At 36.7% G+C, this 17,921-nt stretch overlaps 1 protein-coding gene across 1 annotated transcript in view; it reads right to left on the bottom strand.

The window, feature by feature from the left end:
- Window positions 1-17,921, bottom strand: part of LOC306862764 (uncharacterized protein) — a 61,345-nt gene that overhangs the window by 10,088 nt on the left and 33,336 nt on the right. Inside the window, exons 7-41 of the mRNA XM_079405742.1 lie at window positions 15,650-16,303; window positions 13,051-13,095; window positions 11,933-12,052; window positions 9,426-9,464; window positions 9,286-9,339; window positions 9,094-9,147; window positions 7,756-7,863; window positions 7,562-7,615; window positions 7,384-7,437; window positions 7,101-7,145; window positions 6,908-6,961; window positions 6,734-6,778; window positions 6,463-6,516; window positions 6,339-6,383; window positions 6,210-6,263; window positions 5,970-6,014; window positions 5,349-5,402; window positions 5,145-5,189; window positions 5,015-5,068; window positions 4,795-4,902; window positions 4,658-4,711; window positions 4,506-4,559; window positions 4,335-4,379; window positions 4,195-4,248; window positions 3,707-3,751; window positions 3,143-3,196; window positions 1,737-1,790; window positions 1,596-1,649; window positions 1,429-1,482; window positions 997-1,050; window positions 770-814; window positions 579-623; window positions 377-484; window positions 235-288; window positions 98-151 (exon numbers count right to left, since the gene is read on the bottom strand). Of these exons, the coding sequence (XP_079261868.1) occupies window positions 98-151; window positions 235-288; window positions 377-484; window positions 579-623; window positions 770-814; window positions 997-1,050; window positions 1,429-1,482; window positions 1,596-1,649; window positions 1,737-1,790; window positions 3,143-3,196; window positions 3,707-3,751; window positions 4,195-4,248; window positions 4,335-4,379; window positions 4,506-4,559; window positions 4,658-4,711; window positions 4,795-4,902; window positions 5,015-5,068; window positions 5,145-5,189; window positions 5,349-5,402; window positions 5,970-6,014; window positions 6,210-6,263; window positions 6,339-6,383; window positions 6,463-6,516; window positions 6,734-6,778; window positions 6,908-6,961; window positions 7,101-7,145; window positions 7,384-7,437; window positions 7,562-7,615; window positions 7,756-7,863; window positions 9,094-9,147; window positions 9,286-9,339; window positions 9,426-9,464; window positions 11,933-12,052; window positions 13,051-13,095; window positions 15,650-16,303 (2,613 nt within the window). The remainder of the gene's footprint in view (window positions 1-97; window positions 152-234; window positions 289-376; window positions 485-578; window positions 624-769; window positions 815-996; window positions 1,051-1,428; window positions 1,483-1,595; window positions 1,650-1,736; window positions 1,791-3,142; window positions 3,197-3,706; window positions 3,752-4,194; window positions 4,249-4,334; window positions 4,380-4,505; window positions 4,560-4,657; window positions 4,712-4,794; window positions 4,903-5,014; window positions 5,069-5,144; window positions 5,190-5,348; window positions 5,403-5,969; window positions 6,015-6,209; window positions 6,264-6,338; window positions 6,384-6,462; window positions 6,517-6,733; window positions 6,779-6,907; window positions 6,962-7,100; window positions 7,146-7,383; window positions 7,438-7,561; window positions 7,616-7,755; window positions 7,864-9,093; window positions 9,148-9,285; window positions 9,340-9,425; window positions 9,465-11,932; window positions 12,053-13,050; window positions 13,096-15,649; window positions 16,304-17,921) is intronic.

Raw genomic sequence — 17,921 nt, 5'->3', positions numbered from 1 at the left:
ACCATGGTAAAATCTCTGTAATGTATGGCCTGTAACAAAGACAAATATGGTCTCTGAACAAAGACCAAATAGTTACGCAGCTCCATGCCAATCTAACCTGTGGCCCTTCCAGTCCAAGAGGCCCGTCATCACCAGGAGGGCCCATCATTCCCTGCGCAATTATAGACATTTTTAGTGATTTCATAAGGAAGCACAATTTGTGATTCTCTAAATCTCATATATTACTTCAGTCACCTTTTCTCCTTTTTCCCCATCTATACCTGGCAGTCCATTTGGCCCCTGTGGACCCTGAAGAAAGATTTGCAGCAATTTTAACTTGATGTTCTTCATGTCACAAAGCTTTTCATCAAGTATGATAGGGAGAATTATTACTTACCGGAATACCTGGGGGACCGTTTAGCCCAGGGTCCCCTGGGGGTCCTTTACTGCCATGGGGTCCTGGTTTTCCAATGACCCCACTAACCCCCTGAAGTCCTGGAAGACCCTATATTAGACAATCAATCAGAACAAATAAGTGTTTAAAAATTATCAGCCAAATAGTGATAAAATGTAAATGAAAGGGTTGCTTGTGTGCTCACACATGGCCCATCTGTTCCCCGATGCCCAGTCTCTCCTTGACGGCCCTGTAGAGATGTAACCCATGGTTTACAATTGAAGGAAAAAAAATGAAGTACTTTATATTTCAGCACTTCTTTTTGATAAATCAAATTCCACTGAACTAGTAAGGTTAAGATCTTATATTTTCCTGGAGAAGTGGTACTGTATATACCTGGGGTCCTGGTGGTCCCTTTTCTCCTACTGGCCCAGGGGGACCCTAAATAACATACATAAAATTTGGGAATATTAGTTATCGCAGCATGCAAATGACAGTGTTGCAGCAGTGGAAACCAAACTACGTTTATCCATTGAATAAAACAAATTACCAAAATTTAAAATAAGAAATGATCTGCTTTATTTAGGATCTCAGTGTTTATACTTGATCCCTCACACACTTACTGGTGGTCCAGGCTTCCCAGTTTGTCCAGGAGGCCCTCTTAGACCTGGCTCTCCCTATAAGAAAACAAATGTCCTCTTTTACCTCAAGTTACTATTATAAAGGCTAAAAACAGTGTGGCTCTGTTCTAAACCCAAGTGAGCTGTCTAGATTTTTAGATTTTCATCATCCCAATAGGAAGGTTGATCCTTTAAACAATAAACAATACACCTTGTAATGGATAAGGGAATCCCTGAATGCATAGTCATTTATGAGGTTCCATTTTGGTTAGGGAGTTGCTTAGAAAGACTGCAAGGCAGCTCACAAAGGATTAGAATGGAGCCTTTATCTGTAGATGAGCTTCGATATTATAACTGTACAAATGTACAACAGCATAATTTATTAAAGACATATTACTGTTAATATGGGATAGTTAAAGTATAATTTGTCATTACTCTGTCTCCACTGTGGCCTGGTCTTCCTCTCATACCCACGTTTCCTGGAAAACCCTTAAGAGAATACAAGAGATTGAGCTGGCTATGTCAAAACATCAATCTTAAACATTATTCTCCTCATCCCACTCCCTCTCTCTCTATAAGAGCCCTGTAGAGGGGTCACTTACATACATGCCAACAGGGCCCTGCGGTCCCACTGCTCCCGTCTGTCCAGGGAAACCCTGAAATAACCACAAATGACAAAACCTCCTGAAAATTAGCAGCATGATTACAATTTATATGAGAGCTAAAAAAAATCATCAACATACCCTCTCTCCTAGTGGCCCAGGACTGCCCATAGGCCCCTCCTGTCCAGATGGACCCTGTCAATCAAAACAAAATCTTCAGTAGAGGGTTAACAGTCTATCTATCTATCTATCTATCTATCTATCTAATAGTGGTCTGTTTGTAAATTGTTAACTCTCTACTGATGATTTTGTTTTGATAAAATGCTCATTGACTAGGTAAAATTAATCCTCTGCATGCAATTGAATGCTAATATGACGTAAAGGCTGCATTTATTTGATGAAAATACAGTGAAAACATTAATATTGAGAAATATTATTAATAATGTTATTAACCATAAATTATTAATAATAATTTAAAATGACTGTTTTCTATTTGAATACATTTTAGATTGTAATTTACTCCTGCAGTGACAAAGCTGAATATTCTTCCGTCATTACTCCACTTCTTTGGTCTTTGCTGCTTAATATTTTTTGTGGACACTGACCTTTTCTTCACATCACTTATTTGAAATAGATTTTTTGTGTAAATGTAGAAGCCATGGGGTCAAGAGTTGAGTTAATCGGCTCAGACACAACAGTAGTTGCTTTATAGGATTCAAGTTTGTAAGACAAGACTACAAAGCATATTTACAAGACAAGGTACAGGAGGTGGTGATGGCGCAGTGGATAAGACACATGCCTTTGGTGTGAGAGACCCGGGTTCGAATCCACTGTGAGACACCAATGTGTCCCTGAGCAAGACACTTAACCCCTAGTTGCTCCAGAGGCGTGCGACCTCTGACATATATAGCAATTGTAAGTCGCTTTGGATAAAAGCGTCAGCTAAATGAATAAATGTAAATGTAAATGTACACAAACAATGACTGATTCAAAGCTTTGATCTCAATTTGCATGGGCTCTGTTGTTGTGTGAGAAAAGAAGAGTAGAATATATGTGAGTGTAATCATCTGCATTATGTACATAGAGATGCAATGCAAAGCAAAAAAACTAAACAAAAAGTAAAGAACAAAGACATATAACTTCAACACCCTCAACTCAAGAACAATCATTTTTCAGCCGGATATTGAAAAGCTGATGTGCCAAGAATAAATTATGAAAATTTAACAGCTTATTCCCTGATTTGGATGCAAAGTGTAGCAAATTCAATAGGATGAAAAATAATATGTAATATGGATTCAATTTATTTTTTGTGTTCTAAATGCAGGTACTGTAGGTAATAAAATTGGCAAGTCCGATAAGTAATTTTGGTTCGAGGGTCAGAAGGCTGTCCTCCTTGCAAGCAGGAATGAATTTTCAAATATACTGATATTTTGTCATCATTCTTGTGCTTATGAATAAGATATTGAGCTTCAGGCACAGCCGACTAATACACTTTGAAGTGATTCTAAAGATGTGCGTTAAACACATTAATAGAGAAGAAAACTCACCATATATCCTGGGGGTCCATCCTGACCACGTTCTCCAGGAATACCTTGCAATCCCTGAGGTTTGAGAAACCAACCAAGACTTTAAAAGCATGTGTGTTCATGTGTTTTCTGCTGCCACCACTGACCATTACTCTTCTCGCCTACTGCATTTTACTAGAGTCATTTATGGCTGGTAGGGTGCAAATTAAACTTTGACAAGCTGTGCAAAAACACTGGTGCCCACTAAGTTCCTGGAAAGGCTGTCTTTGTTTGTATAACCTCTTTATGATTCATAAAAGGCATAGCCCATCCTCTATAAAATGTGATCATCGTTTTTTTAATTTGCTCTGCACCGGGAGCTCAGTCTGTTGGATTCATGACAACAATCTGCATTATAGAGCTCCTTTCACTGCCAAAAATGGCTCATTAATGGTAAATAAAGTCTGAGGTGCTCAATATGAAAGCTTAGCAGTGATAGCTAAATAAACCATTTCAGCCTAGTAGCTAAAGACTACATTAATAAAATCAATACAGACTTTTAAACAATTGAAAGGTGGGCTATTCTGTTAAGAGTGCTGAACCCACCATTAGTCCTTTACTTCCTGTATTACCCACAAGGCCTTGCAGTCCCTGGAGCACAAGAAAGAACAATGAGAATCAATTCGAACCTTCTACAGTCTCAACATGTGGCATCAAGTGTTGGTTAAAATAATCGTTGATGTACCTGTTTATCTCTACTAGAGTCTTTACTGAGCTGTTTATAGTAATTGTAATAATATCCCACACACTTTTTATATAATAATAATAATAAACATAAAATAATATATACAGTATATATACATATAACATATATAATTTAATTTCTTCAAACAAATATTATTTTGAATATCATCTGAACCCATATGTGTCTTCATGTGTCAGAATAAATCTAGAATTAGAAGCCACAATATAATGCTTCTTCATGTTTTCGCACAATATCTTATTGTTATATATTTATATTTAATTGATGTAGAAATGCATCAATGATATTTTTTTTAGTTACAGTTCATGGTATTAGAATATAGAATGGGAACCTGTGTACCAGGCTTTCCTTCAGTTCCAACAGGTCCAGGTGGGCCAGGTAAACCCTACAATAAACACCATCAACACTGACATCATCACCAATCGACACAAAGTTTGACACTAGTCTCAGCTTTTGAGTATGAACACTTACAGGAAGTCCAGGCATACCAGTGTGACCCCTCTGCCCTGTTCGACCCTGAAAATTAGTCATGAGACTTTATTAAAATCAATATGACACAGCTCATCTACATGAAAAGATCTATTTATAATGCCTTAAAGCTTAGAACCATATTATATGACAATACACCATAAAGTGTATTACCTTTGGGCCTCTAGGACTAGGCTTTCCAGGGAGGCCTTCAAGACCTTTGCTACCCTTCAGTAAAATCAAGACGGACATGTCACATTGGAGAATATTACACTCAGTTTGAGACACTGAAAATCTTAATGCATGTAATACAGAGCAACTCTGACCTTTGGCCCCTCCTTTCCCACTTTGCCATGAGGACCAGCTTCTCCATCCTCTCCCTGTGTGAGGATATTGATGTATTTTATTATATATGTTTCAAAATTTTAAAATATTAGCAAAGCAATATTAATGTAACTCATACCTGGATCCCGTTTGGTCCTGGCAGACCTCTGATGCCTGGGAAACCAGGAAAGCCTGTTGGTCCCTGCTCACTTTGAATGCCCTGTATCCCTGGGGCTCCTCTAGCACCCTGGGAGGAAAATACAGTTATCAACAAGTGACAATTTAACCCTATTACATCAATTTGGGGGGAAATGTAGACATGATATATACTCTAAACTAATTCATAGTTAAATGTTTACTTTGTTTCCTTTAGGTCCAATGTCTCCCTGGTCTCCATCAGGTCCTCTGTTTCCCTTAAAAGACAGTAAAGCCATTAGAGCCAAAATAAAAACTCAGTAGTCAAGGAAAAAATAGAGAGCATTAGCTTACTTTGATACCAGTAAAACCTTTTGGACCTGGTATTCCTAATACACCCTAAAGAAAAAAATAAAGAAAAAATAAATTCACCAGAACATGTGAAAAATAGGAAATTACATAGGTTAAATTTGAAAGACACAGTTATATATATATATATTAAAAAAAGACGTTACGTAAAAAAAATAAAACCCTCTTCACACTGAATTTGGCTCTTACCATTAATCCTTCAAATCCTGGCTCTCCTCTGAGGCCCACTGGCCCGGCAGGGCCCTGTACATGAGCAGGGATAAGGTACAATATCATCCAAAAGTCAGTAATTATTTTTTTAATTACCAAATTTTATTCAGCAAGGATGCATTAAATTAAAATGCATTAAAAGTGTTTTCAAAAGCATTTGTTTTTCCCCTTAAATATATGTTTTAACATAGACATTATACATCTGAGAATACTGAAATAAAAATGTAAAATTGTTTTCACAAAAATATTAAACAGCACAAATGTTTTCAGTTGAAGACAGTTGAAAACAGTTGTGCTGCTAAAAATTCAACTTTGACATAAAAAAATTAAATAAAAAATAGAAAACAGTAAAAATATTTCACAATATTACTGTTTATACTGTATTTTGATCAAATATATGCAGCTTTGGTGAGCACATGAGACTTCTTTCAAAAACATTAGAAAATCTGACTGCAAACTTCTGAACATTAGATGTGTTCATATTAAACATCTTGTGATAGAGCATTAAACAGCATCATGTCTTAATCTTTAATGAGTAAGAAGATCAAAGCAAATTAAAGAAAGATACAGTCATTCACTCTGTGAGAAAAGAGTACTAACAGGTTCTCCTTTGGGACCAGGTAAACCTTCCCGGCCTGACAGTCCCTAGTAGAAAAGCATGTGAATACAATAATATAGATTATGATCAAGTAGTAAATTGTGTGTTGGTGTCTTGGTATTTTAGTATGCACATATTAGTATGCAGATATCTATGTGAAATAACATAACGTTCAGTTATCCAATCTCTGACTATCTCTTTAATCAATCAATTAGATGCATTGTAGCAGAACAAACATTCACCTGCAGACCCCTTGGTCCTGGAGGCCCCATCTGTCCCTCTAATCCCTGGGGACCCTAATAATGACATAGCGATTATGTAGAGGTAATTAATCAGTAAATTTAAGCTGTCACAAATAATAAATAACATACCTGTGGCCCCGGAAGACCAACAGCTCCTGGAGGCCCAGGCTCCCCCTAGAAAATAAAACAGAAATTGTTAGTATGTAACAGACAAACTGAGTGGAAATGTATGAGAAAAAAGCTAAACACTTACACGAGACCCATTAGGGCCCTGGGCACCAACCACACCTGTCCAACCAGGAGCTCCCTGCAAATATTTAAATAAGCTGAGATCTAATTTAATACACAAATCATACACTACCATTCAAAAATGTGGGGTATGATTTTCTTTTCAATCCTTAAAAAAATATGCATCAAGCTTTCAATAAAAATATTAACTAGCACAATTGATTTTAACTGTGATAATAAATGTTTCAGATGAGCATATTAGAAATAACTGATTTATGATGTTCTGTATTACTTACTGGTGGACCTGGAAGGCCTGGTGGTCCCTCCACCCCATCTTCCCCCTGTAAACAATAACATTAACAGACAACTACAACTTGATGTCAAAATTAATGTGCAACTATGTAGATCTGTGCATTTGATAAACAAATATTGAGAATTTATTGCACTATAGTTATTTTGTATTCACTTACATCTGGCCCTGGATGACCTTCAGGGCCCTCCAACCCTCTTATGCCTTGTGGACCCTGAAGAAGAATTAAAATACAATCAGGCAAGATGCTGAAAAGGAATATTAGGTTAATATGTATATTTAATAAGCATTTTCTTATTCTGTTCATTCACAGTTTCTATGAATGTTGCTTCAATCATAGTTAGATAACTTACAGGAGGGCCGACAGGACCAGGAGAGCCAGGTGCTCCCTTTGAACCCTGAAAATGTGAACCACAGATTTTCATAAACACTTGCAATTATCAGGCAGTTTTCTTAGCATTATGCAACTGTAGATTATAGAAATGGATAATAAGACATAAAAAAATAAGTGCCTATTTAATACAGTAGTTCTTTGCCTGACCACTAGATGGCATAATATATACCATTATCTCAAAGAATGCACTCAATTACATGAGGTGCTAGGATTTATTGATTATTGGTTTAATCATGGCTTACTTTCTCACCGACTTTTCCCATATCTCCACATGGACCCTCTGGTCCGGCAATACCCTGCAACAAGAACAGTGTAAGTCCTTAGGCAAAAAAAAAAAAAAAGATGGTTCATGGATGGCATATCAATGGGATTTGAATCTACAATATTTTAGTTACTAGTTTCACCACTCATAACTCTTACCTCCTCTCCTTTCTCTCCTGGTGAGCCTGATTCTCCTTTATAGCCTAAAGGACCCTGCATTTCAAAATGAACTGTTAACACACCAAAAGAATCAGAAAACATGACATAATAAAACACTTCCAGAGCAGGATGCTGAGATGAATTGCTTCAAAATGTAAACTTCAGTGTAAGCTTGAATATGAATATCACTTGACCTTTGGTCCTGGAATCCCTGGAGGCCCCAGAGGCCCATCCAACCCATTTTCTCCATCCTTTCCAAAGAGCCCTGCTCTGCCTATCACACCTTTTGGGCCACGGTCACCCTGAATGAATAGCACATAAAAAATTGCCTAATAATCATACATTAAGAAACAACACATTTCTATGTTCATCATAATAGCATGCACTAATAACTGTAGCTACATTATTAATGTCTAATAATATTACAGTGCTGTTTGCTTGGGTCTGCAGGTACCAAATATAATAGTACAGTATATGAAAGGCTCCACTCTGGTTTCGCAAAAATTGCTCTGCTATAAATGAGTTTAAACGCCGGCTTTCCAACCTACATCTAAACAAAGGTACATTGCTTTAAAAGTAATTTGGCCTTCCATTATAAGTATATTTTCTTTGTACACACTGAGGTGAAATTTATTTTCAGCAGTTATTAAGAGCATATTAAAAATGCTTTAATGAGGGCTTAAGGTGGATTAATTTAAAATGTAATTTGTTGGTGTTAACGTTAAATACAACAACGGCTCTAGATAGTGTTGTTGCCAGCCTAACGTATCTTGTTAACAATGTTATACAGTATATAAACAGGCAGGATGTATATGTCAAAATGCATTAGGCTTTTTATTAATGTAAGATTTTATTTGGCGAGCCCTTAAGATTTAGGAACACGAACACCACCTGGAAGCATTCATCATTTCATGTGCAGTTAAAATCAGTGTATGCAAGTGATAGATATAAGTGAAATGTGGCCAGACATGCACTGAACGGAGAGGACCACACACATAAACACATGCCTGTGATTGGTCACTATGCAATTCATCAGAGGTCATGCTGAATTACAGCTCCTCGTTTAGCAACATTCAAAGTCAATGACATCCATCCATCCATCTATCTGCTCTTTCACAGAGTGGTACATTCATTGCTAACAGAAGCTCATTTCTGTCTCGGTCACATGAAATCTGACAAACCGCAACGAGGAACGCAGATACAAGGGTCTTTGTTTACATCTGTGGTTAAATCTCAGCAATGATGGGTGGGGTTGTGTGTCTAATAACTGCCTCCCTTTCCCACACATTAAAAAGAAAACAAATTAATTGCCACTAATTTGAGGTTGACATGATGTCGTGCTCTGACCAAAAAGCAAATATTCGGTTATTACGGATATGATAACATTCTAATTAAAGACAACAACATTTTTGGTGCACGATTAGCAGGTTAATAATAGTATTACAGCAGCAATAGTGATGCCTTAGCAAGCACCACTAATAAAAATGATGCTTGCCTAATAAAAATGACAACATTTTATTATAGGATATTACCATGTCTCCCAAACGTCCTGGACGTCCTTGTTCACCTGGCTCCCCAGGTGGCCCCTTGTAAATAAAGTTAAGAGAGAGAGATCATGATTTGGCAGAGCAGGTGTTGTCATCTGAGCTCAGGAAGTACTGCGCTACATAACACAGGTGTTGCTGAGCCTCATCAAAGTCTTATTAAACCAGCTGGTACCTCACCTGCAGCCCAGGTTTCCCCATCTCTCCTTCCAGACCAGGTGGACCTTGTGCTCTCTACAAGCTCACATAAAACAGAACAGAGTCAGGGATTACATGTTCCGAAACTTAACAAATTTCACAGATATGTGCTGTATACTTACAGGCCAACCTGCACGGAGAAGCTGGAAGAATGACGTTTGCTGGAGGAGAGAGTGAGAGAAAAATATCTTTGAGCCATCATATGACTCTTAATGCTTATCACATTATTATCATCACAGCTGATATTAAAGCAATATTTGATACTCTGTTAAGTTAAGCCAAGAAAAACGCTCTATTTGCCATAAATGGGTCAATTTGTTGTCCAAGAACCAGATAAAACACTTTTGAGAAGTTGCGTTTTTCACAGCTACAGCCATGTGCATGCAGAGAGATTTTTTTTGTTTGTTTCTTGAATGTCTTATATGCCATAAATGCTGTGTTTTTAGAACATTGTATCAAACTACAAACAGTCCAGCTTTTAATGTTCCACTATGTTGAATCATGTTTAACATTATGCATCCCCTAAAAATGTGTCTGATTGTAGAGCTGCAAAATATTGGAAAATGGCATATTTTGTTTTTCTGCGATATATTTTTTGTAACCTTGGCCAGATCTGTGCCTTGCCACAATTCTGTCTCTGAGCTCTTCAGGCGGTTCCTTTGACCTCATGATTCTCATTTGCTCTGACATGCACTGTGAGCTGTAAGGTCTTATATAGACAGGTGTGTGGCTTTCCTAATCAAGTCCAGTCAGTATAATCAAACACAGCTGGACTCAAATGAAGGTGTAGAACCATCTCAAGGATGATCAGAAGAAATGGACAGCACCTGAGTTAAATATATGAGTGTCACAGCAAAGGGTCTGAATACTTAGGACCATGTGATATTTCAGTTTTTCTTTTTTAATAAATCTGCAAAAATGTCAACAATTCTGTGTTTTTCTGTCAATATGGGGTGCTGTGTGTACATTAATGAGGAAAAAAAATGAACTTAAATGATTTTAGCAAATGGCTGCAATATAACAAAGAGTGAAAAATTTAAGGGGGTCTGAATACTTTCCGTACCCACTGTATATTGTGATATGAAAAATATAAGAAATTGCTCAAGATTATTTGAAAATAATAAATTTTTGGGAAAAAATATATATTTGTAAAGAACGAATCATTTCAGAAGGGGAGTGCATATGCATAGAACATGAAATAATTTTAAAAAGCTGAAAAAGACCTTACTTTGAAGACTTTTTTGAGTGTAAAATATCACTTTAGGGTTGAATAATTTAGAAAAACATGAAATAGTTGATCGTTCATACTTGGGTATACAGTTTACAAGAACCAACTCAAACGGTTGAGTTTAAAAAAATCTCTCTTTCCACTCCAGTTTTTATAGGCCACATTCCCATTGCTTTTGACCCATTCAATATGACTATAAAAATGTTTTTATTGTGATTATTATTGAATAAAAACAAACAAAACATAAATAACATATTGAAATAATAGTATTATACTGCAAAATATAAGAAACATATTGAAATAATAGTATTATACTGCAAAATAAGAAATCAAGTATTAAATAAAATCTATAAAAATACTTTTAGTTTTTAGTAGACTGAATATAGACCTTAATATCTACATTTTCATAATTTAAACCATCAAACTTTTATTTTTACAGCTCACCAAAATATATTTATTTATTTATTTATATTTACTTATTTATTTAATTACACCCTTCAAGATTTGACTATTGCATTATGTCATGACTTTATTACGATTTTGTTTCAATATATTGGGCAGCCCTATATATTGTGCAGGAGAACTCAAAACCAGCCTAATTATACTGAGCTTCCTTGTGAAAATTCATTGGTTAGTCATTCAGACTACCCACCAATTAGGTTATATTCAAAATATGTATTTTTGTAATTCTTGGTCTATTCTTGAAGCTTTTCTCTTCGTTACTTTGAGGATTCATTTTAATGAAGGCAAAAGTCATAACCATAACCATTCTGGTCTTACTAAAATTTTAATGATCCATGCTCATCCAACCAGACTCTAGACTTAAAAGCTGCCCTGTAAACTACAAAGGCGTTCACAAAGGCAGCATGCTGCACACAGGACACATATCCCAGAATGAGTTACGAGGTCACAGGCTGCTTTTAATTAGACCATGCTCGACAGAGGTTTCGATTATCAGAGCAGATGCATTTGGAGATACCGAGCTGGAAACTGACATGAAGGGTGATACTGATTGATTGTGTTGAGGTGACTTTGTTCTGGGTTTGAGCAAAGGGCATATCACCCCCTTCCGTTACAGGAACAACTTTTGACCTAATGCAGCACTAAGAGTAGAAAAGTCGTTGCCCTCAGCTGGATTGCTGGATGTACAGTTCAAAGACTGTAGGAAACAAATACCCCATTACAGTAACAAGAGAGAATTCCTTCCTCGCTCTTTTTTTCTCTGAGGGCATCTTTATTCAATCACGGCTGTGGTGCTCGTCTGAGCTATTACACAAGATACAGCTGTGCATTGACAGCCACTTTAAAGGGATGAGGTATAAAGTTTAATTTTGTAGACAGGGAGACCACAGACAGGGACGGAAAACTTGGAGAATCTGGAAAAAAAGAGAGAAAACTCACCTGAAATGCAGCCCATTCCTCAGGTGTGTTTCTCCACAGGTAGAATGTGGGTAGCCCAGGTGACCCAGGAGGTCCTTGGACTCCACGGTGACCTGGACGGCCCTTAAGCCCAATGGCACCCTAAACAACATCACAACGATGAGCAAGACTGCAAAAAATATGCTTATAATCTTAAACAAATCTCAAAGCTGATGAAAGCTGAACTGTTAGGATGAAAAACAAAATTCCATCACACATCTGCATTGTATAAGCAGGCATGCTGTAAAACAGCACTGTACATAACAGTTTAGACACCACCAGATAACTGATAAATATTACAGAAATTATCATGACTTTCACCACTCAAGTTATAATTATTCAGCAAGGATTCATTATAATGATCAAGACATTTATGTTACAAAAAAATTCTATTTGAAATAAGTACTGTTGTTTTGAGCTCTCCATTCATCAAATAATCCTGAAATGAAAAAAAATTACAGATGTCACAGTTAATATTTGTGAAAACTATCTTCTGCATCGATAATAATAATAAATGTTTCTTGCATCAAATCAGCATATTCTAATGATTTCTAAAGGATCATATAAATGTTGCCTTCATGAAAATGATGTATCAGAACCTCTTTGCCATGACACTTAGGACATTTTATGTTTATAGTGTAAAAATGGCTATAGATGCAAGAAAGGCCAGTCACATTTCAGTATGTAAATAAATGCAAGAAAGAAGACCAATGCCAGCTCAGTTTGCAAATATTACGATGATGTCACCACTATTTGTTTGATTGATGAAAACTTTGATGATTGATGATTTTTGAACATCAGCATGAAGTCAGTAAGAAGAAACAGAAATAGAAAAGGAAGCTGAAGAATACTGAAGTGTCTTTGCAAGCTTGGACTTCTGTTCGGAGGCTAAATATGTGAGGGCAGTCATCTAAAGTGTCAAAGGTCACAGCAGGACACAAAGGGTCAGCCGGTCATGACCACAGGCACGTGAACTTCCACGAACTTCAGTGGAGAAGCACTTTGACCTTGGCTTGCATTCATTCACCGTGACACTCTTGAGAGATTTACACTGACTGCTCTAGTCCATTTCTCATTAATAAACACTCTGATTATCATACCTTATCACCTTTGGATCCTGGATAGCCATCACTCCCAGGACATCCCTAGAAGAAGCATAGTAAAAACCTTAAACATACAAAGCTACAGAGCGTGACCAAAATAAAACATATGGCTTTCACTTTTAACAGCAATGAGCTTGTTTAACAGTGTTAAAACTAGCATGTAGAAAGTTGTAAATAAGCAATAACAAACTAGGGAAACAAACTATTTTCCTAGTTGTCTTAATTTGATCAAAAAAAACAAAAAAACATTCACAGTTCAGAGGTCAGATGAGCTAATAAAAACCATCAACTTTAGTGGCACTCTGACCACAGTAATACGAGCACACTGTTAAACCTAAACCTAACCTTTTAACCATCAAAAAATATTGTAAAAGCTGACTTACTGCATGATGACACCTGGTTTACAAGTTTTTTTTGCAACAAAACCACTCATACAGAGTAAAGAATTCATCACTAAATGGCACTAAATGGTTTTTAGCTTTTTGTCATTGAGCCATAAAAACAATTGATCTAAAAATAAAAAATAAATACTGGACCATTGTTACTGGACCACAGTTTATACACAGTACTAATGTAGTATTCATCTTTTTTTCTGTTTAGCTTTTAGTAATTTTAGTACTTCATCTCAATCTTCTTTGAGTTTATGTACACTTAATTAGTTATAATTTCTACTTTTTAAATTTTTTTTAAAGTTTTTCATCTCACATTTATATTGTATTTCAGCTTTATTGCAGTTGATAGAAATAGTTTTTAATTATTTCTGTTTTAGGTAACAATAACAACACTGCATCACAGTACAATATTTTAGACTTAAGTGGTATGTAAACGCATATGAATTCTTAGAACAGAACAGGCTTTAACTCCCTGGAACGATACAATTAGGGCCTTATTCAATATAACTAAATGCTTGACCCCCACCAAGAAAGAAATGCAGGGTATGGTAGTAACAGAGATGGTAAAAAGGGGGTGTATTAATTACTTCATCTCTACTGCATTTTGCTTTCAGGCAGAGCAGTATTCTCCTTAATGTGTTCAGCCAACTGGTATAAATCAACCCTTCATGATCTAATGGAGGCCTTTTACAGTGCCTGGACCACTGGAGCTCAGCCAGAAGCATCCAGATGGCATCGCATCTGGGTTTACTTCTGTTAGACCTGATCACTTAAAGCCAGGTGAATGATGCATTTCGACTGAGTGATTCAGGTGGGTTGTTCCTTCTACAGACAATTATAGAGAGCCATATGAATCATGCTAAGGCGGGAAGTGAGACATGTTGACATATGCAGTATGTTGTGCAGCTTAGAATAGCTGAAATATACATACACAACATCAAAGGTCTGATAATTCTTGCTTTAATTCTTTCCTCTTGTGCTTTCTGCATCAGACTGATTTTGAAAATTGTGGCAGAAGTTTTTATTCTATTTATTTTTTAAGAATCTGCACATGCCTTGTTTGACTTATATTACGTGTGATGTATCTGCAACAGCAATTGATTTCAGCCATTGTCTCCATTTTTTCCTGACGCAGACTGGTTTCAAGTAGTAATAATTTTGTGTTAATAGGATGCGACAAGAGTCCAAAACTTTCTGCAATATATATACACTTTTATTTTGTATAATTTATACTACTATATACTCTATATACACAACTATAGTATTTATTAACATTTAAAATTTAAAAATTTACTTGTTTTAGTTATTTTGTGATGCCCATTTTTCCATATTTTGTCTATTTAGCTTTAATATTTTTTTATTTCAAATTTGGTGTTAGCCATTTTAGCATTCAGCTTAAAAATATTTTATTTCAGTTTATTTCAAAGTCAACAGTTAGTTTCATTTAATTTCAGTTTTATTGCAATTACCAAAATATGACCCTGGAACACAAAACCAGTCTTAAGTCCCTGGGGTATATTTTTAGCAATAGCCAAAAATACATTGTATGGGTCAAAATTATTGATTTTTATTTTATGCCAAAAATCATTAGGACATTAAGTAAACATCATGTTCTATGAAGATATTTTGTAAATTTCCTACTGTAAATATATCAAAACTTATTTTTTGATTAGTAATATGCATTGCTAAGAACAGGGGTGCCCAAACTCGGTCCTGGAGGGCCGGTATCCTGCAGGCTTTAGCTCCAACTTGCCTCAACACACCTGCTGGGAAGTTTCTAGTATGCCTAGTAAGAGCTTGATTAGCTGGTTCAGGTGTGTTTAATTGGGGTTGAAGCTAAACTCTGCAGGACACCGGCCCTCCAGGACCAAGTTTGGGAACCCCTGGCTAAGAACTTCATTTGGACAACTTTAAAGGCGATTTTCTCAATATTTTGATTTTTTTGCACCCTCAGATTCCAGATTTTCAAATAGTTGTATCTCGGCCAAATATTGTCCTATCATAACAAACCATACATTAATGGAAAGCTTATTTATTATATATTTATAAAACTCAATTTAAAAAAAATGGCCCTTATGACTGGTTTTGTGTCCATGGTCACAAATGAACTTTTATTAAATTTTGTCTTATTTAATAATTAACAATAACAACACTGCTATATTCTTATATACTATATACTTATATTACTCTTAAGTTATACTCACAGGCTCACCTCGGGGCCCCACTGGCCCCATGGGTCCCCTTTGAATGCGATACATATTCCCATCAGAGCCACGCACAAGATCTCCATGCCTTCCTCTAAGTATAACGGTACCTGGGTGCTCCTCAGATCCCCAGCCAGGTCTTACAGGGATATCTGGAGTTTTGGATGTTTTTCTTCCACTTCCTTTTGAGATGCCCTCCCAGGAAGTTGTTCTCAGAGGAGCCTGTGTGGTGGCCCCCAAATCCTCTTTTAACAAGTTGGAGTCTCGGTCTTCAGGACTGGAGGTGGTTTCCAGGTGAATTTCGCTACTAAGTATAATACTTCCAGTAGGTTTCTCAGGTGTCTGATCATCCAGGTTGATAATTGTGGTATCCACTGGTTTCTTAGGTGAAGGTTTGCCAGGTTTGTGCTTGTCAGTGGTGATGTTTTCATCTAGACGTTTGGATGTGGAGTCTGGTTTTCCATCACGGCTGCCTGTAGTTTCAGTTGGGAAAATTTTTGAAGGTTTACCACCATTTTTGGACAAGATGTTTTGGTCTACCAGGTCTGTATCCTCATCCACCTCAAACACATCACCTCGCCCCACAAAGCCAGGACGTTTTGATCCAGTAGGCAGAGTACCGTCACCACGTATAATCCCACGTCTACGGAGACCCTATTAACATAAAGAAATTACTTCATGTATACCAAGAACTGAGTCTAAACTCAAACTCAATTCCTAGAGGGCCACAGCTCTGCAGAATTTAGCTCTAACTCACACCTGCTTGGAAGTTTCTAGTAATCCTGAAGACCTTGATTAGCTGGATTAGGCATGTTTGATTAGGGTTGGTGCAAAACCGTGCAGATCTGTGGCCCCCCAGGAATTGAGTTTGAGAACACTGGTTTAAAGCCCGAGACACACTGCATGATTTTCGGTGGTCTCAGACGAAAGATTGGCATTGTGAAACAATCATGGTGAATCAGATATCGCCGCGATTGTTTCACAATGCCAGTCTTTCGTCTGGGACAGCCGAAAATCATACAGTGTGTCTCGGGCTTTAACTATTATTCAGTTCTGTTTGCTATTCATTTTTACATCTGGGAGATTTTTGTTCACTCTAATATGTTTAATGATGATGTAATCACTTCATCATAATGTCTAATTTACCGTGAGAATGTTTATGCGACTTGATTAGAGCTGTAATCTCTAGTTTTACATATGGTTGTGAAGTTGCTGCTGCTAACAGATGTTAAGGTAATTACAAGAGTCCAATAATTCCAGGCTGATAAACAACAATAATTTAAACTATTAAACATATTGACGCAATCAGCAATGATCTACTGAGATCTGACATTATGTCAAGATCAGATGTGCGTGAGTTACATGCAAAGCTCACACATTTGTACCACTCCAAACAAGGCATCCTTCCATGTCTATATCACACTGGTAGTTAAAGAGTCAAAGCAGAATGACAGTAACACAAAACAGTCACGCAAACAACATGCAAACTTGCAAACCAATATCACACACACACACACACACACACACACAAAGGCTATGTTTTGAGACAGTCAATGAAAACTGAAGAAAGAGACAAAAAATAACAATAAAAAGAGGGGAAAATGACAAAGAAGAGTGGTCTGGATTCCATATGATCTGGCTTGGTTCTGAATGATGAGAAGGGAAATGAAAAACAGCCTTTTCCCTGTGATAAAACACCAACATCATAGTGTCAAAAGCATAGGATTGTTGCTGTATATCAAAATGACATCATACAAAATTGAAACATGTGTTTCCTTAAAATCTGCTGTGATTCTGTCTAGTTGCTTTATTTGCATGAAGTCTAAGCCAGGTGTTTCAGTAATGTGACTTTTGTAAGATAATATGAGTGCTTCAGTTCTCTTGGTGGCATCTGCAATGTTTACAAGCAGATAAACTAAAAAAATTATAGTTATACATGAAGGTATTTTGCTCAATTATAACTCTATAATGCTTTGGGTTGTCAGGTCAGTCAATTTCATGGCTTCCAGGAAAAAATTATAAATATAAATAAACACATAATAAATATAATGAAATTAGAACATAGCCTGCAAAAATATGATGGAAAATCATTTAGATGAAGAAAACCTGGGTAAAAATCAGACTCTGCCCTAATACTATCACTAACAGTGGCTCTTTCTGTGGCCATGGCTTGATAAGCCGTCACCTGATCTCCACCTGGCTACGAAGGGCTGTCGTCCAGCTTATCTTCCTGCTGTTGGTCTGATATCCCTCTAATAACCTGCCAAAGAGG

This window comes from Barbus barbus (genome assembly GCF_936440315.1).
Source record: "Barbus barbus genome assembly, chromosome: 43".
Classification (NCBI taxonomy): Eukaryota; Metazoa; Chordata; class Actinopteri; order Cypriniformes; family Cyprinidae; genus Barbus; species Barbus barbus.
The sequence above is the reverse complement of the archived record's forward strand: the minus strand, read 5'-3'. Positions and strand labels throughout refer to the sequence as shown.